General features: G+C 36.9%; 1 protein-coding gene across 2 annotated transcripts in view; it reads left to right on the forward strand.

Moving 5' to 3' along the window:
• gucy2ca (guanylate cyclase 2Ca) overlaps positions 1-23,609 on the forward strand; it is a 47,044-nt gene that overhangs the window by 18,089 nt on the left and 5,346 nt on the right. The window contains exons 1-22 of one of the 2 annotated variants that reach the window (XM_042505477.2): positions 8,397-8,980; positions 10,690-10,805; positions 12,053-12,120; positions 12,211-12,432; positions 12,532-12,650; positions 13,868-13,967; positions 14,072-14,183; positions 14,280-14,424; positions 15,193-15,278; positions 15,357-15,474; positions 15,707-15,788; positions 16,094-16,187; positions 16,570-16,632; positions 16,741-16,812; positions 17,274-17,378; positions 18,928-19,014; positions 19,289-19,421; positions 19,513-19,650; positions 20,291-20,379; positions 20,516-20,607; positions 21,413-21,571; positions 22,751-22,943. In XM_042505477.2, coding sequence (XP_042361411.2) covers positions 8,770-8,980; positions 10,690-10,805; positions 12,053-12,120; positions 12,211-12,432; positions 12,532-12,650; positions 13,868-13,967; positions 14,072-14,183; positions 14,280-14,424; positions 15,193-15,278; positions 15,357-15,474; positions 15,707-15,788; positions 16,094-16,187; positions 16,570-16,632; positions 16,741-16,812; positions 17,274-17,378; positions 18,928-19,014; positions 19,289-19,421; positions 19,513-19,650; positions 20,291-20,379; positions 20,516-20,607; positions 21,413-21,571; positions 22,751-22,943 — 2,604 coding nt within the window. In that variant the 5' untranslated portion in view covers positions 8,397-8,769. Of the gene's footprint in view, positions 1-8,396; positions 8,981-10,689; positions 10,806-12,052; positions 12,121-12,210; positions 12,433-12,531; positions 12,651-13,867; positions 13,968-14,071; positions 14,184-14,279; positions 14,425-15,192; positions 15,279-15,356; positions 15,475-15,706; positions 15,789-16,093; positions 16,188-16,569; positions 16,633-16,740; positions 16,813-17,273; positions 17,379-18,927; positions 19,015-19,288; positions 19,422-19,512; positions 19,651-20,290; positions 20,380-20,515; positions 20,608-21,412; positions 21,572-22,750; positions 22,944-23,609 lie in introns of those variants that run through there. The other variant, XM_088091037.1, reaches the window with a different exon arrangement.

Below are 23,609 nucleotides of genomic sequence, written 5' to 3' on the forward strand. Positions count from 1 at the left end.
GTGGTTCCTCTCAGTGGATCAATAAAGGTTTATCTCATCTTAACTTTTTTTGTCTTATCTTAAAGAGATTTTGTAATTTGTGAAATATCTTTTATGTTGTTTCGCTGCTTCATTAAATAGATCCTGTCGTGCAGGTTGTCCCTTTTATATTGAAGATGTTTAGAAATGAAGAAAAACTGTATCTAATTGTAACTGTAACTACATCACTGATTTTGAGATGGTTAAGAGGTTTCATTACACGGTCAAGTATTTTCTAACCTTTCAAAGACAATTATGCAATAAAGGCAGGCCATAATTGTCTAACTTTCATCAGACCTCTAATTACTTTTTATGGTCTTCTTTTGCAAGGTTGCTTAAGAGCCAGGTAAGACCTCTTCAGGCTGACATCACGTGAACACCTCCTCCTAATATGATTACCGTCTTTTACTCATATTTACATCAGTTGCTATACTTTAGTAGCAGGTTTGCAGCAAACAGACAGAACTTTATACATTTTATTTCTAGTAAATAATGATGTATTAATGTGTGACAGACTTCAGCTAATACAGTGCTTTTAGAGAACTAGAGTCCAAAACCGACTTTGAGGATTAACAGGATGTCCCACCATTCACTGAGAGATGAGTTTTTAGGAAGAATCCTTAGAAGATTCTTACTGCCAAAGTAATGGTTTCACCTATGATAATAAAGAAACGTAAAACTTGAAACATTAAATGTAGAGTTCATCTATTCCTGTAGTAAGTGACGTGAGTAAAGTACGCGGCTGTGCTGATAGCTGCAAGACACTGACGAGCTAATATTTAATGTTTAAAGAAAAAGTTCCAACCTGTTCTGCTGCAGCAAACCAGGCCAACAACATACTGCTGCACCCTGCTCTATACAATAACATCAATTACTTCCATCTTCATTTAATTACTGCATGACGCCCAGGCCAGAGGGGCAATTATAATGGGACTAAATGGAAACAGACAACTTTTAAACTCCGCAACACCCCGCGAGAGCCATGAAACTGAAACACAAACAAATATGAAAATGTCCATGAACAAAGTCCCTCAGAACAGACATCGTCTTAACCAAAATTATCAGGCTAAGTAAATACATAAAAAGAACATAACTCAGTATGCATTTTTTCATTTAGGCTACATGTGTGCATGACAACTTCCATAATACTTAACATAGAAGATACCTACGACTTACTTTAGATGATTCTCTCACCTTCTAGAAAATACCAACATATTCATATTCTAATATAGTTTTAAAGTCTAATATTGGATTTGTCTAAAATTATCTATATTAGTCAAAATGAAGTTAGATGGGATTCAGTTTCTTTTAGATTAGAATCTAAAACAAAATAAAATTAGATGACTTCAGATTTGATTACTTTACATGACATTACATTACATCATGTGAAATGATTCAACCAGACTAAAGTAACGAGTAGATTACGATTGGTTGGAAAAGAAAGAATAGATTAGATTACTGGTAGATTAGATATTTTAGATAGGATTGATTAGATTAGTGCAGATTGTATGTCATTAGATTGGATGACAATGATAGATAAAGCAGATTAGATAAGATCATTGTGTATTACTGGTGTCGTCATGGTGCAGCTTTGAAACAGGTCAGATAACAAAAAATCAGATAACAGACTCACTCTAGTGCCATGTAGACAAATAAAAAGGTGAGTAATTATAAAAATAAAAATCAGCCAAGGAGTTTAGTAGAATAAATGAGTCTATAAATAGAAAAAAGTTAAGTTACTAAGTTACTTAACTTATCAATAAAATAAATAAAAACAAAAAAAAATTAAAGAGAATTTAAAAGACAATGCAGAGAGAATAAAATATTTAGAAACAGAAACATCTTCCTCAAATTATTTATCAAGTCAATCCCATGTTATTATCGGAGGTCATTCTAAAATTCGCAGCAAACCTAAAGTCAGTGGTGCTTCACTCATCTTTGGCACCTATCTGGAATACAAGTGTGTAAAAGTCCATGTGACATTGGCATCTTTTTGGTCTTTGGCACTTAATTGGTTTTTAATTAATTCCTTCAACAACATCAAAAATTTCACTGTTGTGTATTAAGAACAAAATTCTCTGCAGCACAACATCTCCACTGAGTCAACGCAACCACAAGAGGGCACAATGTCAGAGAGATAGAGATGGCACCACTCCTATTGTGCTCAGTAATATTTTATGTTTTGTTGAAAGGTTTCTTCATTTTAATGAGCAAATAGTGACAGAATCTACAAAAAAAGATGTGATGTGAAGTTATGTGAGTTTTAACATAGTCATGTTTAAATCAAAACAACAGAATACTGACATTTCTCACTATCTGTGTACCTAAAGTGTGTCAGTCGCTGTCTGTTGTTGACTAAGATGATGAACTCCAAACAGCCCCTGGACCTTTTCCATTATATATATAGTATATATATGACAATATTTGTTTTTGCATGTGTAAATAGGAAAAATTTACGTGAGAAAGTTCTAAAATGTCCATAAACCTGCTATGCAAGATTGTCTGAATGTTTAAGCAAAGATTTGCTTTCCAAACAAACTTTGCAAACAAACCAAAACTGGAAAAACACCTCTGAATTTGTCAGCAATGCAAGAAAACACGAGTCCTTATTTCAGATATATCTAAAACTGAAACAATGAGAATGAAGGTCAAAATATAGAAACGTGGAGCTTCATCACACAGAAAGTTTTTTGGTGTGGGTTCAGGTGCTATTTCACTGCTAGCATACAAAAAAGTTTTTTTTAGCCCCTCTATGGTTCTTCATGGGTGAAGTTTAGTTTAGTGAAATAATAAAACACTACATCAAAATAGCCTACAAACTATTAGGACATAACACATTAAAGCAAAGGCTCTTAACATTTTTGCCTCCATGTGCGAGGGCATATAACTTAGGTTTGAACATGATAAGGAATATCAGGAATTAGAAATCTCTCTAGCCAACATATCATAAGAAATGATTATAATCATTCATATTTTAGGTAAAAGTGTAGCCTATAGAGGTTTTGTTTAGTCATTTAGAAGCATATTGATGCAGTCACTCACTTGGCTCTGCAGTAGCTGTGTCTAGAGATGAATCTATCTCTATCTCTTCCTTTTGTGAATACAATTACATGTCTATGTCTGTCTTTTTTTCTATTTTTCTTATCCCTAACTTATTTGCCTCCCCTGTACTGTGAGCATTGCCAACCCGGAAAAAATTCCTTGTTCCTCATTTGTTGAACTTGGCCAATAAACGTGATTCTGATTCTGATTCTGATTCTGATCTTTGTGCAGGGGTGGACTAAACCATTTTGCACCTTTAACTGGTGAAAGGGGCCTCAGATAGGCTCTAGTATTTTTTTTAAATATAAAGTTCAGTCTTTCAGCAGATTTGTGCAGCCAGTTTTAATTTAGTTATGATGCTAATGACTAAAATAAATAAATTAATAAATAAATAAAGTTGCAAATAAAACCAAACTTTTAATTTGAAGCTTTTCAAGAGCCCCCTTTCTATGGGGCCCTGGGTGATCAGTCCCAGTCCCCCCCCCATGACATCCCAAATTATACATGACAAAGAACTGCTTTTGGGTACTGTTGCACCATTTTTGTTTAGTTTACTATACTTCTAAAATTTGTACGTAACATTCTTGGAATTTATTATTTCAGTGTTTGATAAAAGGTTATTTATCATGCACGGGTTTGTTTGTCGTTAAGTAACCTGGACTCTTTCATATTTGGATTTCATAGAAATAAGTCTTAGACATTATTGTGCTATCCTCAGCATTTTTGTAATTATGTGTGATCTGGTGTCGTTCCTCGCTTTATGTTAACAAACACAATTGAACAGAACTAAAACAACATTGAGTTCTTAAATTACACACAATGAAACGGTGTGCAGGAAATCTTGACGAGGACTGTTTTGCAACAGCTGACAGGCTTAATACTGGCACCATAAATTACTTGTATGTTTTATCTTTTCCGCATTTCACAACAGTCATAAATCACCTCTGCATGGACCTGAAGTTCAAAATAAGTGATTGTGTCAGAACACAAATTAATATGACCCCTTTTGGTTTTTGGACATGCATGTACGTTAAATATCTTGGCATTTGGCACCTGAATATACATGTGTGTGTTTTGACCTCACTGACAGGCCTTTTGGCATTTATGTCTGAGTTTCAGAGTTCCCTTCAGTGTGGCAAACAGCAAAGAATTTGGTGTCATCAAGGTCAGTCAGTTATTTATGTGTGTGATTTATTAGTAAGATGCCAATTGATAATGTCAGATTGGACTGGAAAGGAGGCAGCAGAGGGCATTTATTGACTTATCATAAACAGACTAATGATTACCTGAAAGAATGAACATGCCTCTTTATCTAACTTTGACCTCAATTCACATGTTTCCTCCAGTTCCAGCAGACGGGGTCTTACAGCTTTAACCTTTATTCTAGGGATAAGGCCGGGATTTAAAAAAACAAATGTTATTGTCAACAAATCCCATGAAAAGGCCAAAACCAACGTGTGGTGATCCATCTCTTAATTCTTGACTTTCCTAACCTGTCACTTTGCCCCAAGCTCATTTGTTCCATGTCAGTTTTTAAAAACAGGTCATAAATAGTTTCATTTTTAGAAAAGGTTCAGTAATTTCCCGAAATAGCTAGACACTGGGGTTTTTAACAAAATTCACTTAAACAGCCATACATAATCTACATTGTGGGAATAATTTTTGCCATGGATTAAAATAGCATCAGTACCAATGTTAACTGGTTTGCATCAATGGGGTTTTGCATTTCCTTGTTCCATATGCACCACATGTACATTGAATAATTCACTCAAACTCAAAAGGACGTTGTTTTATTGCAGCAATAAATGCTAAATTCCACACGTCATGGGCAACCTTTTATATACCTGTAATTCATCCTGGCAGATATATTGTTCTTTAAAATACAGTTCTATTGGGATTTAATAATAAATGTCAGAGTTTGTATGGGGTCAAGGGGGTGACAAACTTAGTGAGATTAATAATAAATCAACATCAGACAACTCATAAGGATAATTATGCCTAATAAATGCATGTTTTTTTACCTCAATCCCTTTCCTTCATATGTGTGAGCATGTGTATGAATGTGCATATGTGTGTGGCAGACCTGCTGACCCACTTGTTTGGGTGCTTTGTGAGTTGAGTTGAAGGCCCCTATTAAAGGCCCTCTTATCTTACTTCATGCGGAGAGGAAAGTGCATTGTCCATTTTCTCAGATCAACAATAACAGCCACTGTTAACAGCATTGAGTTGCTATTAAACAGCATGATGAGACAATAAAACAGAGTTCTGTTCCTCTTTACACTTTATCATTTCCTCTGCCTGATAAAATGCCACGGTGTGTTGAGACGGAAAGCTTCTTCACATGAAGCTGTAATGGAACTAAATGGCTGTGTGCCCCAAGCCAACCGTGCTATTACGACGTCAGATGTGTGTGTTTGTTTAAGACGTTTACGACCCTGTAAGGTGGCCGACAGACAGGAAGCTGAGTGATGATGCACTGTACTGGAAAGACACAAGTTTTGTTTGGAAATGTTGAGTCCAAAAGGTTGTGTGTCCAAACAGCAGAGCTTTTACGCTGTGAAATCTAATTTTACTAGACAAAACCTTGAAAAATTAAATATAACTATTGATCTTAATTTATGTTTATTTATGTATAAATATCTGTTAAGTTTCCTTTATTGTGCTATGTATCTGTAAGCTGCTGGTTGCAAACTAGTTTTCTTAAACATGTTAACAAAATAAAACTTGCAGATCTTCTTACTTCATCATTAACAAAATCCCCTTTGTAATGTTCAAGTTAAGTCAGACTAATTTGGTTTACCGAAGTTTTAGGTTGCAACAACTTTACAAAATTAAGTAAATACAGATTAATGTCAATTAAACTGAACACTTAGATAAAGATAAAGTAGACATAAATTAACATTTAGAGATATATTTACTTTCAGGGTAATGGGTTTCCAAGGTTTTTTTTTAAAGAAAGATCAACTTGACAGATTTTACAGTGTATTAGGGTGTCTGCAGGTACTTAAAAAGTCTTAAAATCAATTCTGTGATGTCTTAATTGTCACAAACATTTGATCCAATTTCGTTTATTTCAATTGAGTTAAGCTCTTTTGTATGGAAATGCATTTATCTTCTGTTTCAAATCTTTAAACCTAAAACTGAACCTAGCACTGGCTTTTTTTTTTTTTTTTTACCTATTTACACATACCTGTCTGCAAAATGTAAATTAAGCTATCTCACTCTAATAATCATACTCCCACCTAAAACCCTCCTCAGCACAGGAATGCATATACTTATACTTAGCAATATACTTGCAATGCTTGAATAAGAGAAATATAGTCTTAAATTTGTTTAGTTTAAATTTGTGTAGTTAAAATTATCTTGAAAAAGTCTTTAAGAGAATTCAGTTTAAGAGTCTGATGCCTGAAAACACCTCATCTTAGAGTGATGATATGTGACATCCTATAGAAACCAAGCTCACAACTGTCGCTTCCACAGGTGTCATGTAAATAAAGTTTTTATCTGAATGATAATTCTTTAAGCTCATCCTATCAGATGAGTGCATAAAACAGTGTGAGGCAGACAATCCAATCATGGAGTGATAAAAGATCACACAAGCAAGATTTAGGACTGAAAATAGGATAACAGTATCCTTTTAGACAATGTGTCACATAGTAGATTGATACTGAGACAACAGATCAAAATATAAAAATACTTTAAAACCTGTAAATGACACAGCAAGCTCATGTAAAAACTTATGTTAATAATGATTAAGGTAATTGTTTGATTAGAGTATTTATTTTGTGTATGCTAATCAATGATTACATCCAAAATCTAAGATTACATGATATTACATCAGTTTGATAAGTTGGTGACTGTTTAAATGCCATAAATCAGGATGCTGTTATCAGCTGTGTGGCTGAACTTGATTTGTACTGGGAAGTCAGAATTTCCAAGTTCCCAGTCAGAAATTCCAAGATAAAAGGAGGGATTTTTTTTAAAAAAAAATTGAAAATAAAGCCGAATATCACTTTGAAAATGAAGTCTAAACTGCCAGAACAAATCCAGAATTTCACAATCATGGTGGAGGAAAAAAAAAAAAACAGCCTTCAGTGTCAGCGCTTATGGCTGCCTCCACAAAACACCTCGTACAGATGAACTGGTGAAATTGTACTTCACAATTTTAGAGTTTTAGTAACAAGGAATTCATCTCTCTTTTAGCACATAATCACAGGATTTTACTACCAGGCAACAAAAATTACATTTGCTCAGAAGGAGACACCACACAAAGTTGGAAGAGGTGGCTGCACCTGCACAAACTGAAATAGCTGGCATGGACAATAGCGTAAATGTTTTAAAAGTAAGGTTTTAGTAAAAAATGCATGTGCTTGGGATGTACTGATCATGCTACTGGCTAAATGAGACTTAGATTATACTACACGGGTTGTGTGATGGTTTGTTAACCAATGTTATGTTTTGCTGTTGTTAAATGTAGCCCCCTTTTACTTCAGTTTATCAAAAATTTTCCTTGTTTTTCAATACTTTGTTCCTCTTAGAGGCACCGACAAAAATAAAGGTTACTTCAAGACTTCAAAATTACACAAGTTGAATATACGTTAAATATATATTGATCATTTTGTGGGTGAGTTATTCCTTTAACTGCTACTTCAGTGGCTCTTGCATCCAAACGAATGAAATAAACATGTTTTTTTTGTGTTGTATTGTAAGGATTAAATCTGGTTTTCTCAAAATGAGGTGACGCTGGTTTACGAGCAGTTTGACAAAGACTTTTATTGGCTTAATCCACCCTGCTTTTATAGCAGACAATATTTATCAGCTTCACAAGCCACTTTTATGGCCTCCTGTGACCTTTGCCCCTTTCACTATGAAAGCTTTCCCCCGCCTCTGCTTCGAACAAAGAGTCTAAAGAACATACTAGATTGTGTTAAAAAGAGGGCAAAATATTAGTTAAACTGATTCCACTGTCTATGATTTTTTGTAACCAGTCTACAGGTCATGACTACTATTGATCTACTGTCAAATGAACAGCTAGCAAAATATGCTGCTGTATTGTTTTTTTTTGTACATGTGATGCTATTACGGAAATGACTATTCACTCCAGAAATGGAGATGGAAGAATAATCTTTGATGATATTCAGATAGGATATAAAATGAAGAGGCAAATCCAAACTTGGTGTTTACAAACATGATGAATTATGATATCAATATGTTTCTCAGCGAGGTGTCAGTTCAGATGGAGTGTGGGAGTCTTTCCTGCCCTTCCCTCCCTCTGACTGGTGCACCGACTGTCACTTGACTGTTGTTCATTAACGTCTGGAGGACAGGTAGACCTGCCCGTACCAAGCTGGAGGATTATTGATCTCAGGCTTTCACTAGGGGAAACGACTGGTGTGAAAGCTGCATTTTTTTGTCAACCTGCATTTTCTCACTGTAAGTGGTTCGGTGCAAAATTTCAGACTAACGTTTATTGCCTTCTCTAATCTGGATGCTGGACACCGAATCAAGAGACAGTGGAATTTCTGCTTAGTCACTGAAGAACTGCGTTCACTTCTCTTTTTTTGGACTTATGTCATCACCGGAGTGGATCTGTTATAAAAACCTGCCTTGAGACATTTTGTTAATCTAAACAGGGTCATATATTTTTTTCTGACATGTAGAAACTGTGGACAAAATTCTGCGAGAAACAAGAAAATCTCAAGTAGCAAGATGTACAGATTGCACAGTTTACTTTACCTGGGAGTGCTGATAATGGCGGTGGTGGCCAACAAGATGCTGGAAGACTGTTTGAGATCAAACAGCGAATACAACATGAATGTGGTGCTGCTGGAAGACAACACTTATGAGTGGAGTATGCCGTATGTGCGGAATTTAGTGGAACAAGCCATTGCGAAGGACAAGGAGGAGAACGAAAGGCATGGTACGGACAAGATTAGGCTTAATGGACATTACAGAGAATAACAATTTGATATAAGCTACAAAACACATTGTTTTGCAGAAAAAAAACACTAACAAAACAAAAACTTGAGAATCTGTCTTGGCTGTCAGAAGGGGCCTCTGTAAATTTGATGAGGTGAATAATATGACTGAACATCAGTTTTAGAAATCTGCAAGTCAAGTTGTACTAGCTCTTACAAAACCTTTAAAATGGACAACTACATGTCAAAATGGCTGGTAATGAATGTATGAACTAGTTTCTCTGCCATTGAGTAAGAGTACCTCACCACTGTTGTGTAAATGATAGAAAAAAAGGCTGAAAATAATAAGAATTTAAATGTTAAATTAAATTCAGCCCAGGATTTCTTCAACTTTATCATTAAGGATGAGGTCTTTTCGATTTGGGTCATTTTAGACTTTTTTCCCTCTTTTGCTAGATGAAGATGTTTACAGATATTTAAAAACAACAACAAAAAAAATGGATTCACAAAATGATTAAGCTTCTTGATTCAAATTCAAATTGATTGACTTTCATTTTATCAGCGCTTGAACGACGTATAGCCGGTGTGCTGGGTTTCTTCTTCTGTCCTTGTCAGTTTTTGATAGTCAGTATTTAGGATACATTGTTGATGGTATCAAATAGTCCAGTAGCCAGAAGAAAATGTTGGCATCGTTTGTTTATGCAAACCACAAATATGTTACATTTGCACATTTTATATGTATCATATGCTGAGTTTGTGACTGGGAGGTGGAAGGGATGGTGGATGGCGTCCCTGCCAAGCTTCAGACCACTGTCCGAAACTAACAAACTACCAAACCAGGGGTGATTTATCGAGTCATTGCTGTGTTTCTAGCAGCTTTTTAGGCCACTAACAAGGGTGACACTGTGTGGTTTTTCTACTGTGAATAGCGCTTACAAAAAGTAAGGGGAGAGAGAGGGGATGACATGCTGCAAAAGGCCCCAGGCAGGAGTCAAACCTGAGGGCCGCTGCGTCAAGGACACTGCCTTCATTCATGGGGTGTATCCACTCAGCCACCAACGCCCCAAAGTGATTGTTTTCAAATGTGATCTTTTCACCTTCACCATAACAGTAATCTTTGTGAATGAACCTAACCACAGCTAAATTACATGCTGTTTCAACCAATTCGCTGCATAATCGTGTGCAAATGTAACAAAGCTCCAGTTTGCAGACACATACTATGCAATCTTTTTTTGCCATTTGGGTTGAAATAACACAAGCCTCCTTCATATGCAGTCTGTGTGTGTGGAGAAGGTCTGGGGTTCCTGACCTCCAGCTGGAAACCACTGGAACAAACTTCTGTTTCTCAAATGCTTGAATGCATTTTTGGAAATTACAATTTGATTTCCTGTTAACCAAACTTACACGTGACTTTACAATCTTTTATTTGTAAGACATAGTTAAGATGACGTATTATTTACAATTATAACCCACGATGAGCTCAGTCAGTGTAGTCAGAGGACAGTCATCTTATTGTCAGATGTAACTCTTTGTAATGTTTTGTATTATTGCATAATCTAAATTTAATTCCTGAAATTCTCTGTGGAAGAAATCAAAGACTAAATTCACACAGAGCGCAATAAAGTCAGTATATCTTATCTTGACAGCCCAAAGAGATTAATGAGTTCATTTTTTGATATTAATAACTCTTATCTTCTTTCCATGACCCAAGATATTCATAACTTCACGTTGAAGGCTACCTACAATGGGTTCAACACCACCATGTACTACCGGCAGGGCTGTGGGAGCAGCACCTGTGAGGGAGTGGCAATACTCAAGGAGCTGCATGTGAGTGTCAAAAGATGTCTGTATTTTTTACTTCCTTTATTGTGAAATACGGTGAGAACAGAAAAAGCAAGGGCTTCGGTGTTGCTAGAATGACACCGGGGCAGCCTTTTGCATCATGCCTTGATGCAAAGGGGTCAGCAGTGAGGTTTAGGCAACAAAACTATGGCTAGGGATATATGTTGTTAAAAATAAACAGACAGCTTTTGCACAAACGCAGCTGGAGAGGCAGCGGTGCGTCACTTTTAAACACCCGGCTAACAGTGACTCAAATGCAGCAACAGATGTTGTCTGAAGGTCTCGGACACCGATCTCCTTGGTCAGAGTCTGGTATTCCTTTGATCTCTCCACCTTCACTCTCACACATCATGTACTGACTTTCATGCTCTTTAAACTATGCTCATTGCTCTGAGTTTCTGATAATGATGTGGATTGGTTTTCACGGGAGATGATGGAAATTGTGGTGCGTCTCACAAAGATGCTAAACACTGTCCGAGCGAGGTATTTTGATGCCCTTGGAGTAAGACCAAGCTGCTTTGTTGATAAGCTGTGGTTACAGCAAGAACAAGTTCCCCTTTTTGTGGGATAGTTTATTATCTCTAGGTTATCCTTTAGCTGGCACAGCTGCATGTCTATTGCTCAATCACTGGATGATTATCTTAGCTCACTTAAGTGCAAAAATAACCTTTCAGTCATAAGTCTTTCAGTCAAAACATTGCTAGTTTAAAATGCTGATAGGCACTTCTAGCCAGGAGACTTATTCTCTACAATTGGAAGTCTGAAAAGCCCCATCATTCATAAATTGGATCAAAGAAATGTTATCTTTATTTTTACCTTTATCTTCAAGGGTGTCCAGGAAGAGTTGATTGTGTGTGCTTCCCTGTGTATGTGTATATTTACTGAAAAACATCTAAATATTTTTTTAAAAATGCTGATGGGAGGAAACATTTTTAAAACAGCAAAAGTCAATTTTAGCTGTAGGTGCTTCACAGACAATGATCAACCAACTCTCTGCAAATTCACCATGTTGCAACAACAATATCACCATTGCAGGTGTTGCCATCATTGTAGTCGAGATGCCAAGATGCAAATATCTCCACCAATAGAAAAATGCTATTTTCTTCAGTGCCCTCTTTAAGTGTGATATCTGACCCCTTGCTGTGGTGGTGCTGTGGTTCCACACAGTAAGTGAAACTCTTTTCATGCCTTTGTGATGACAGAATAACTGCATACACTGTATCTTTCTGCAGACTGGTGGTGATATTGGATGCGTCATGCTTGGGCCTTCCTGCACTTATGCCACCTTCCAGTTAGTGGAGTGAGTGTAGCTCTGTTTCTCTCTATGTATCAACCACCAAACAACTGACTGATTTCTGACTTTTCAACACCCCTCTGTTATCTACCTCAGCGATGAAATTGGCCTGAGCCTGAGCATTCCTGTCATCTCTGCTGGGAGCTTCGGCCTCTCTTGTGACTATAAGCCAAAACTGACCCGAATGCTGCCTCCTGGACGCAAGATCGCAGACTTCCTCGTGAACTTTATGAATGAAACCTTGCCATTTAAGACTGAAATTTGGGAGCAGGTCTATGTCTACAAGAGGTCCGGCAACGAACCCGAGGACTGCTTCTGGTGAGACAACACAGCTTGCAATTCACCTGACTGACCTCTACCTTCATTCAGCATCACAGCATGTGTCACTGTTTGTTCCATCTCTTTGCTTTGCCACAGGTACATCAATGCACTGGAGGCACCCTCTGCTGATTTTGCCACACTTACAAGCAGAAAGATGCTGCGAGGAGAAGACGAGTTGGAGGATGCGCTCAAAGCTAAGAAAAGATACAGCAACAGTGAGTATTCTCCTAGTTTTTTAAAATTTACATCGCAGTGCATTTAGTATTTCCTCCGAGGTGTTATTCCTCCAACAAAGTTTGAAAACCAAATGATGTTGACCTGAAAAACATCACTTAACATTTACACTTATCTAATCAGAACAGTCACAGCAATAGTGTGCATGGAGTAAACAGAAAACAAGACGAGGTCAAAACCTAAAATATGGCTTGACCATGTCAGGGTCAGTGTGCTCAATTGTGGCCATATTATTACAGAGATACTCAAGTGTGTCTAGAATGTGAGTTCATGGATATAAAATGCTCATCTGCAATTTTCTGTGGTCTCATAAGTATTTGTTCTTGAAGCGCATTGAAGTACCATAATATTGGACACCCTCGTATCGCTCTGTGCACAAAATGCGCTTTTCAAAATAAAGCTTTAAAAAATATTATACATTAATATTATTTTCTACTTCCAACAACAGTCGTAAGCATGAATATCAGATATTGATTAATTTTCATATTTTTAACCCTTTTAATGTCAGGTTTTTCTCATGATGCCACTATGTTTTAGATGATGACATGAATGCCAGCTCCAGCCAGTCTATATCTGACTCATCACATTGTACATTCTAACATTGAAATACTGTAAACAGTATTTCAAAAAAGAGTTGTGTTGTATGCAGTGGTGGAGGGAATATTTAGATCATTTACTTAATTAAATGTAGTTATACCACACTTTAAGATACTCTGTTTCCTGCACTGAAAATATTAAAGTAAAATTACGATCACAAAAATGTATTCAAGTTTTAAATGAAAAAAACTTTAACTTATTAAGACAATTAAAATAAGTTCTCATTTTTTAGAAATTGAAGCCATTTTTTTCATGAAAGATAACTTAAACAATCATCAAAATAGTTGACAAATAATTTTCGAATCAACCAACTAATTGTTTCAGCTGCACTTTTATATTTTGATATGATTTTTGTGCAAAATAATCTCAATTTATAAAGTAACTAGTGACTGAATTTGTCCAGTAATTGTAGTTGTAAACAGAACAATACTTCCCTCTGAAGTGTAGTGGAGTAGAAGTAGAAAGTGGCATTAGATCAAAATACCCAAAGTAAAAGTAAATAAAGTAAATATACCAAGTTACCTTCCACCACTGCTTAATTTTAGAGTACACCTCAAACATTTTCCTTCATGTTACAGTGAAACTGATTTATTTATTTCAGTTTTCATCTTATGTGGGAGCCCTAAAGATGTCATCGCAATAAAGGAGAAAGCGGGACAGATCCACGAGGACATCATGTTCATTCTCCTCGATATTTACAAGTAAGCCTCTCTATGATTTTATATACCTGTATACCTAAAAAAAACCTGGAAAGATTTGACAATTCACAAAAAGTTTACAGCAGACACCCTTTACCTTTCCCCAGCCCAGAGTATTATATCAACACAACCTCTGTTAAGGGTATGGAGAATGTAGTGGTGGTCACTTTGCCACCGAGGAACTACACTAATGGAGCACACACAGCATACAACGACACGGTGAGAAGCACCTCAAACACCCCAAAAAGACTGTTAAGGAAACAGGTTCTGCATTACTCTTTGACCCTTCTGACTGTGTTTCTATCTAATGAGCAGATCAACGACTATGTGGCTGGGTACCATGATGGGGCTCTGCTGTTTGGCAAAGTGCTCAGAGAGACGATCCTCAATCAGCGACGTAACAGGGGATCCTACGATGTGCCTCTGAGTTACAACCCTTTTGGAAACGTCTCCTTTGATGGTGTGTATGATCGCTGACAATTCAAGATAAGCAACACAACAAGTGGAGGAATAATTAAAGTGAAAAATAAATTTGATTAAACCTTATCCAAACAGAGATATCATGAGGTGTTACAGATAAGTGGGATGCAGCCCGCATAGGTGAGGATGTAGTGATGCCAAAATGAAGGACTGCTTAGGACAGTTCTTGTATACTCCAGCCCAAATGTCAAGGGTTAGAGCAGTGACCTGCCTGAGTGCAGCAGAAAAACACATTAGACCACAACACAGGCAAACACAGTGGCTGGGGTCAACAAAGCTGCAACCTCCACGGAAAAATAAATCCAGACAGACATCGAGAAGGCCCCACCACCTCTCCTACATTGGAGTTACAGTTGTTTAGCCCCTTTTTGTTGTTGTTTTGTGTCTCTTTGTTGTCTTGGCAAATCTCTGTCTGTTTTTGTGTTGCTTTGTTGTCATTTTCAATCACTCAGTGGTTGATTTGTGTGTCTTTGTTGTCACTTTGTGTCTCTGTGGTGGTTTTGCCCATTTTCATAGTGGTTGTGAGTTTCTTTGTGTCTCTTGGCATCACTTTCTAGTGGTTTTGTGTCTTTTTGAAGTCTTTTTGTAGATATATTTTCATCAGTGGTCATTTTGATTCTCTTTGTAGGTGACGTAATGTTTGCAATAAACATTTTGTGGCAGATACAATTTCAGTACAATTACCTTGTAATTATTCCGTTACCAGGAAATAAAAAATGTTGTGGTCATGTGGGTTTTCTTTAAACAGGTCTGGGAGGACACTATGTGCTTGATGAGTACGGTGACAGAGATGTAAACTTCTCTTTAATTTACACGTCGACTGTCACTGGGAAGGTGAGACGACTGTCCACTCATTAATTGCACAGTCAATGTCAGCCTTGGTTTTTATACTCTGCCTCTGTCTCTCTCCAGTACGAAACCCTGTCAGTGTTTGATACTTCAAGAAATACAACCATATCGATGACTGCGGACCCTGCCCTGCTCTGGAATGGTCACCTGCCTAACGACGTGCCTACTGTGCCGTCAGATGGTAATACACACGAATACACACAGATAGCGTAGAGGTGGTGTGAACAGCACTGTCGCTTCACTATAGCCTGAAGACTGTTAACTCCTTACAGCACAGTTTTATATCGTCAAAGCATAGTTTTTGTTTGTGCAAGTGACTTCCCATGCAGGGTTCCTGCAGAGATAATGAAACATTAAAGTCTTAAGATATGATCTAGAAATATAGTGTGATTTTGTTGTGTGTGTGCTTCTAGGTTTAAATATGCAGGATGTGATTGTGATTGTTCTGAGTCTCAGTGTCGTCGTGGTGACAGTCATCGCTCTCATCTTCTACAGGTAAACAGCAGACAGCTATCACAGCTGTATCACACTTTAGCATCAGTAAAGCTGATTTTGACAAGACAAAGCATCAGTCGCTGCATTCAAAGAACAGAAAATCCAACTGTTCTGGCCAGATTGTAAATTGCTGGCTACATTATTTTGAGTGAGAAAATGTATATGATGCTGGATCTAGGATAGGCAGTTTTAACTGAAGCTCTGGAAATTGAAAGACCAAAGGAATGAGCGCTTTCTCCACATTCACATTCTGTCTTTGTTTTTGTTTGTATTTACTCTGTTTGTGTGTTTGTGTGTAACGTTAGGCAGAACAGGAAGGAGCGTCTCATGCAGAAGAGGTGGTCTCACATCCACCCGCATCTGATTGCTCCGCTGGATGAGAAGGAGGTCTCTTTGAAGGTAAACTGCCTCATCAGTCAACACCTTCCTGTATGACAGAAGTCAGCAAGCTTTTCCATGATGAGCGTCAAATACTTAGATCAAAATTTATTGGTGTGCCAGCATCTTTGTTAATGCAGCAGTAATTTATTTCAATATTGTTTGTGAGAAGTTTTGGCCCCTTATAATAATCATCCACATATATAATTATATAGCATATAATGATCCCAAGGTGTAGAAAATACTCTAAGCTGCCTGATTTGTGGTACACAAATTAAGTGTTATGCTCACCTGAAAGAGAGGTGAGTAGGACAATTACATCATATAAAAAGGTGTTGAGTATTATTAATTAAAATTTGTATCACATCGAGATAAATATGTGTGTGTTGCATGTATGTAACAGATTGATGAAGATAAGAGGAAGGACAGCACCTTCTTCAGTCACAGAGGCCGCTATGACAAAAAGGTACCCACATTTTAGCTTCCAAAAATCAATATTTAGTTTTAACAAGAACAAAAAGCAACAGATCGGGTATCAGTGTTCATGTTTCTCTTATTTTTCTGTATTCCTCAGCCTGTAATCTTAAAAGAGCTGAAGCACACAGACGGAGACTTCACTGAGGACCAGAGGATTGAGCTCAACACTGTAAGAAACCACTGTGTTATTCCTCTTTTGGTCAAACTGTGTCCGCCTGTTTTAATTTAGACATTCTTTCCCAACAGACTTTGGAAATAGATGATGCGATACTTTTATAGTCCAACTTTCTGTTAGTTTAGGAATTTCTCAGCCATGACAGTTATTTCTAACTGTCTGCACATAAAGAAATTAATCCTCCTGCTAATTAATCAGATTTTGTCTTTTGTCTTAGGAAGCGATAAAATTAAAATAATCTGAAGGAATTTGCATTTTTATCTCTAACATTATACAAAGGATGAGTCACTTAAATACATCCATGTCTGGTTTTAGATAACATACAGTTGTCATGTGTAATGGCATTGCAGGACCAGTGTGTTTTCCAACTCTTTTTAACCCTTTGCGTCCATCTTCCTTAACCCTCCTAACCTTTTCTGTCATCTCCTCCTCACCTTCATTTCTTTATGTTTCAGCTGCTACGTATAGATTACTACAATCTGACCAAGTTCTACGGCACGGTGAAGTTTGAGTACGGTGTTTTTGGGGTGTTCGAGCTCTGTCAGAGGGGCTCCCTCAGGGTAATGGCTCACCATCACTCACATCCTCTCACAGTCTTACACTTAACATATATATCAGATCCTGTGTAAATAAGTTATTCATTTTTTTCTGTAGTTCCAAAACAAATCTGGTCAACTTTGCAAGATATAACACAGTCACCAGAAGAAAATGTCAGCATTGTATGTTTCTGCGAACCATGGATACGTTAACAGTTTTTATCATATCAACATTTATAAAGTGACAGTCAAGCGGGTCACAAAAGTTAACAAGTTTGGGTCATTTTCAGCTGTGTTTGTGATGACAAAACTATGTTTTGACAAAACTATTTTCAGCCATATTGTATTAACCAAAGTGGCTATTTTTTTTTGCAAATGTTAAGAAATTTTCAGCCGTGTTTATAACAACCAAAGTGGGTATTTTTTAACGACAGGTCGGGACCTTTCCAGCCATGCCTATGGCAAGAAAACCTGGTATTTTAAGCCCAGACATGATGTTTTCCTAACTCTAACCAAGTGTTTTTAGTGCCTAAACCTAACAAACACATTGATTACAGCGTTAAAACAACATAAAATTAAGAAATCCACACGCAAAGAACTGTAAACTTGTAACATATCTACTACATATGAAACATTAAAATGTAACATATCCATGTTTTTTAGAAAAATACAATTTCAACATTGATCCCAGTGATTGGGTCACAAAAAGGACCTTCTTATGAGACTATGTATTTTAAAGCAGATTTCGATCCACATGCAAAATATATTATGATAACAAATTTAGATATATTTGCAGCCCTATTTAAGGTATAAGGACTCTGAGCGATTTCATGTTACACATATGTTTTGTCTTGTAACATTTTAAAACTTGGCAGACTGAAATACACCCATAGAGACCTGGCTATTTGCCATTGTAACTGTTTTTTGTTCACAATCTTTATTTTTTTCTTCTTCCTCTTGATCTGTATTTTATTCAACATTATTCTCAGTACCTTTTAAATGCATTTCAAAGCTTTTTTAAGTTCCATGGTGAATCAAGCTGCACTGCATTCAACTACATTATACACTCAGGTAGTGTGATGTCTTCATATTACACAAATCAGGGTCGGGTTTTATTGCCAAGTACATTTACACATGCAAGGAATTTGACTTGGTGTTTTGGAACAAAACAATTAATACAGAGGAAGAAAAAAAAACTTTAAATATAATAATGTAGAAAATAAAAATATAGACTCAATGTAAAAATGTAAAATAAAAAATCAAATATAAAGAACACAAAAATACGTAACATATTGCTTATGACAGAGTTGGCCTCCTTTCTGCACTGCTAACGATGACTTTACTGTTTATTTGATAAGTCGTGGACATAGTCTAAAGAGCACTAATAGCGCACTTATAAATGTACCTAATCACACATGCACGCACACACACACACACACACACACACACACACACACACACACACACATCTTACGTGTCTAAGTGTTGCACAGTGCCATTACTGAGTACAGCATGTAATCATAGCAGTAAAAATAATAAAACATGAACTTCTTTATCTGTTTTTCCCCCTCAGTACATTCTGAATGACCGGATCTCTTACCCTGATGAAACCTTCATGGACATGGAGTTTAAGATATCAGTCATGTATGACATAGCAAAGGTATTTGTTTGTGTTAGAAAAGTTTTTGTGCGTTTGTCATTTATTCAATCACTTTCTCCTCTTAATTGAGGATTTATTTTCCTTCTGTGATATTTATTTAAATTCAATAGTGTGTCACGGTCTTGATTTATTTCATGTGTAATTATGATAATCAGTTTCCTCTGTGTATTTACTAAAACTTACTCACAGTACATTTAAAGGAGTTTAGGGGGATACAACAACTCTGTGTAACCGTCCTGCTCATTTCTGTCTTCCTGCTTTATATCCTCCACAGGGCATGTCATATCTCCACTCCAGTAACATTGAGGTCCACGGTCGCCTTAAGTCCACTAACTGTGTGGTTGACAACCGCATGGTGGTCAAGATCACTGACTTTGGCTGTCATACCATCCTGAGCCCAGGCAGAGGTGAGATTAAGTGTTTCGTTATCCCTAAGGCTGATTATTGATCTGAACACTGAGAATAGAGTCATCCTCCTCTCCTCTCCTTTCCTCTCAGACGTGTGGACCGCTCCAGAGCATCTTCGGAAAGACGGGGTGTCTCAAAAAGGCGATGTCTACAGCTACGCCATCATTGCTCATGAGATTGTAATGAGGTGGACTCCATTCTTCACACAGTACTGCTCTGATCCTGCAGGTAGGCCTGGATAATTTGGCACTCTGTGACACTGTGATAAGCAATGACAGCAAGTACAAGACACTTTACAAAAATATTGAATTGAAATGAGTGGGAAGAAGTGCAAACCTATTAAATCCCACCCCTTCTCCATCAGTTATTGAAAAATAATTGACTGGCTTCCATTTTAAGATAATTTAAATCTCCTTAAACTATAAACTATATGTAACTATATATAAACTACACACCATACAGACCATATATAACTATATGAAAACATAATTACCTTGTTGTTTACAGAAAAAGAGGAAGAGATAGAGAAAGGAAATACAAAATAATACAAAAAAGTACAAAACAATAATCCCTGCAAACACCTAGTGACTGTCAATCCCCTTCTGTGCTCATGTATTTCATGACAATGATATCCTTGTACATCTTTTTAAATTGGCTCATGTTTGAACATTGCTTCAACCTAATCTTTAAATTATTCCATAATTTTGACGCCACAGATTGAAATACAAAAACTTTTCATAGCTGTTTGCATCCTCTTTGGATGTTAATGCAGATGCTTTTTGACCATGCAGCTACCATAGACTAAATAATCATCTTCAACTCTTAGTCCTGCTCTTGTTGATTTTCTTAATGTGTTTTGATCTCTCAGAGAAGCTCCACAGAGTGCAGTATCCCAGTGGGACGAGCTACTTCAGACCAGACCTTAACTTTGACGGTACATCTGAGAGGGACATCGAGGTGAGAGAGCCTTCAAACTGTGTGAGGGTTTATAATGTGAAGTACTTGGACTCATCAAAGTTTAATGAAAGAGACCATACACTCTTCTCCTTCTTTTTCTCTCTTTGTCCATGTGTGTGCTTCTGTTTGTATACAGCTGTTCATGCTGATAAAAACCTGCTGGGAGGAAGACCCAGAACGAAGGCCAGATTTTAAGAAAATAGAGATGACTCTGGGTAAGATTTTCAGGTATGTCATCGCCATACACCAACACTTGAACAAAATATGCAGACCTCAGAACATTACACTCATACGTTTAGGGATGAAATGGTAACCAGTTTTACGATAAACCAAGGTAAAATTCCTGACTGTTAGTATTACCATTTTCTAATTATTATTAAAATCTTGTTTGATAACCACGCTTTGAAAACTTACAGTAAATACTCTGCAGCATCAACTAAAGTTAGCAAGACACTTGACCACATACTGGCATCTTTAATGTCAATGCACACCTCATACAGTTCTCATATTTTTACTTGACGTTAGTTATGTTGCTAAGTTTATGAAAATATGCAAAGTGCTGCTAATTCCACGTTGGTTTTCATATAAAACTTCCAGTGTGTGTATCAGTACTTTTTGAACATTTTCAGCAGATTTTAACATTACCAAGATAATATAATAATTTTGGGCGCAACAATGAAAATATGAAACTTTCATCACGTTTCATCTTGACATACGTGTAATAAAGGCTTGTCAAGTTCTACCATGCCAAACTGGAAAAAGCAAAATCTCATGTAAAATTTGTGATTTGGAGAAGTACAAATCAAATGGACTTGACTTAACACGAGTAAAATATCAACATGTGCTCTATTAGAAGCACAGTGCCAAAACTATGAAAAACAGGGGTGTCCACTTACTTTTGGCCATATAGGTTTGTGTAGTCCTGTTCCTTGCAATGAAATCATTCCTGCTGCACTTTTCTCTTGCTTGATGTTTAATTCATTAAATGACATTAACAGTGATAGTGTTGTAATGTATTTTTCCTTTGACACAGTAACCTGCACAACCAAGCCAGTGAGACGTACATGGACAACCTGATCCGTCGCCTGCAGATGTACTCCAGGACTCTGGAGCATCTGGTGGAGGAGAGGACGTATTTGTACAAAGCTGAGAGGGACAGAGCCGATAGGCTCAACTTTATGCTACTTCCTCGGTAGGTTTAAAGTTGTACTATATCTGATAAAAGCTGATATGTTGCAGAGGAAATATGTTCAAAGCTTTTTTAAAAAGGATTTTAAATCAGATAGTAAAGCATTCACATACGCCCAAAGCAATTTGGTGTTGAGTATCTTTCCCAAGGATACTTCGGCTTGCAGACTGAAGGATTCAGGGATCAAACTGCTGATTAGTGGATAACTCGCTTTATTGCCACAACCACCCCTAAACGAATTATTTATTTGCATAGGGTCGATCATACTGACAATCCTGCAGAGAATTCACCTGACTCTGGATCTGCTTATCTGCTCGGCTTTGCTGTAGCTTTAAGTAGCTCAGTTGTGCCAGGTGAGCTGGCAGTAGCTGCAACCTTCCTTTTGCATAATGGGATTGTTGTTGGGTGTTATTTGTTAGAAAGGAAATAGTTGCCACATGAAACTGCTCACAACAAGGTCTGTGTTTTATCTTCAGTTGGTCGTGATTCCTGGACAAAAATATTGCTGTTGAGTTTTTCAAATGTACCTTTTTGGTGCTTTGAACACCACAAGCCGAGTGCCATTTATTTCTGTTATATTGGAGAGAACTCCAGGGCAGATATCTCCAATACTCGGCAACTCGCACCAAAACTGTCTGTTTGAGCAACACTTTGATTTGTGATAATGGGCTTAATAAATGAAATTGACCTGACTTGACTTGATATGTCCCTCAGGAGTTGGTGGAGACAAAAACACCTTTAAGAAGGGTGAATTCTGGACTTGAGTTTGTCAGACTGCTTAAAACATAGCTCCGAATAAATGCTAAATTTGCCCCTTTATCTGCTAGATGTGTCAATAAAGAATTGTTGAGTTTACTCATGTATATCTTTCTTTATTCCTTTACCTTTTCTGTAAGTTATTTTTATTTTCTCTGTTGTGTCTCATGTATTTATTTATGAAAGGGGATGTTTAGAAATATCTCCCATTTTTAAACAAAAAATATACAATAGGTATTCATTTGAAACCATTGTCTTTCTTTATTTTTTCCTTGGTAATAATGATCATTGTCTTTTTCCGCTATGTGGAGGCAACAAGCTCATGGCAAAGCTGTATTTAGCATGGAAGTAACTGATTGTAAGTGTAATTTTGTTAGAAACCATCACTTAACATCAGTACTTTCCTCTCTCCTTGTGCCTCCGCAGGCCAGTGGTGCTTTCACTGAAGGAAACGGGGAAAGTGAAACCAGAGCTGTTTGAGGAGGTAACCGTCTATTTCAGTGACATCGTAGGATTCACCACCCTCTGCCACTACAGCACCCCCATGGAGGTGGTCGACATGCTCAACGACATCTACAAGAACTTTGACAGCATCCTTGACCACCATGATGTCTACAAGGTACTTTATTATGAGTCTCTTATAGTCTCGCAAAAAAGGCCAAAATTTAGCGTGTCCAAGAAATGGCCAAAAATTGCATAGTATAGTATGTTGAAAAACGTCAAATTTCGACATGTCAAAAAAATGGCTGAAAATGACTTATTATAGCTCATAGAGTCGCATCATGGAATACAGTGTTGCAAAAAAGGCCAAAAATGTCAAAATTTATTATGTTGAAAAATGGCCGAAAACGACATAGTATAGTATGGCGAAAAATGTCAGTCAATGGCAAATATAAACTAAACCTAACCCAGCGTGTTGTTTTCAGGGTGATATATTAGCAAAAATGTAATAAGAATATTTTGTGTCGCCCTCCGTAGTTCCCCTACACACTTTGCAAAAAAGGAGAAGTTTTAAGATTAAGATAAATTTTAAGACTTAAGATTTTTGTTTTATTCGCATTTTGAGAACTGAGTTGAAATGTTGAAAGTTATGTGCAATTGTTAAAAAATAAACTTGGCATTCAGAGATTAAAGTTAAACTTTTGAGAATGAATTGAACTACTGGCATTAGCAAACTTAATTTTCATCATTTAGACTTTTCTCTGTGAATGCTATTAAAAAAACTTCCCAGTATAATTCTCATTGTGTGGCACTGATACTGAAAGTTTGACTTATGTCAATATGT

The sequence above is a fragment of the Plectropomus leopardus genome, chromosome 18 (genome assembly GCF_026936395.1).
Source record: "Plectropomus leopardus strain MGB_pleo_1.0 chromosome 18, ASM2693639v1, whole genome shotgun sequence".
In the NCBI taxonomy this organism is placed as follows: domain Eukaryota; kingdom Metazoa; phylum Chordata; class Actinopteri; order Perciformes; family Serranidae; genus Plectropomus; species Plectropomus leopardus.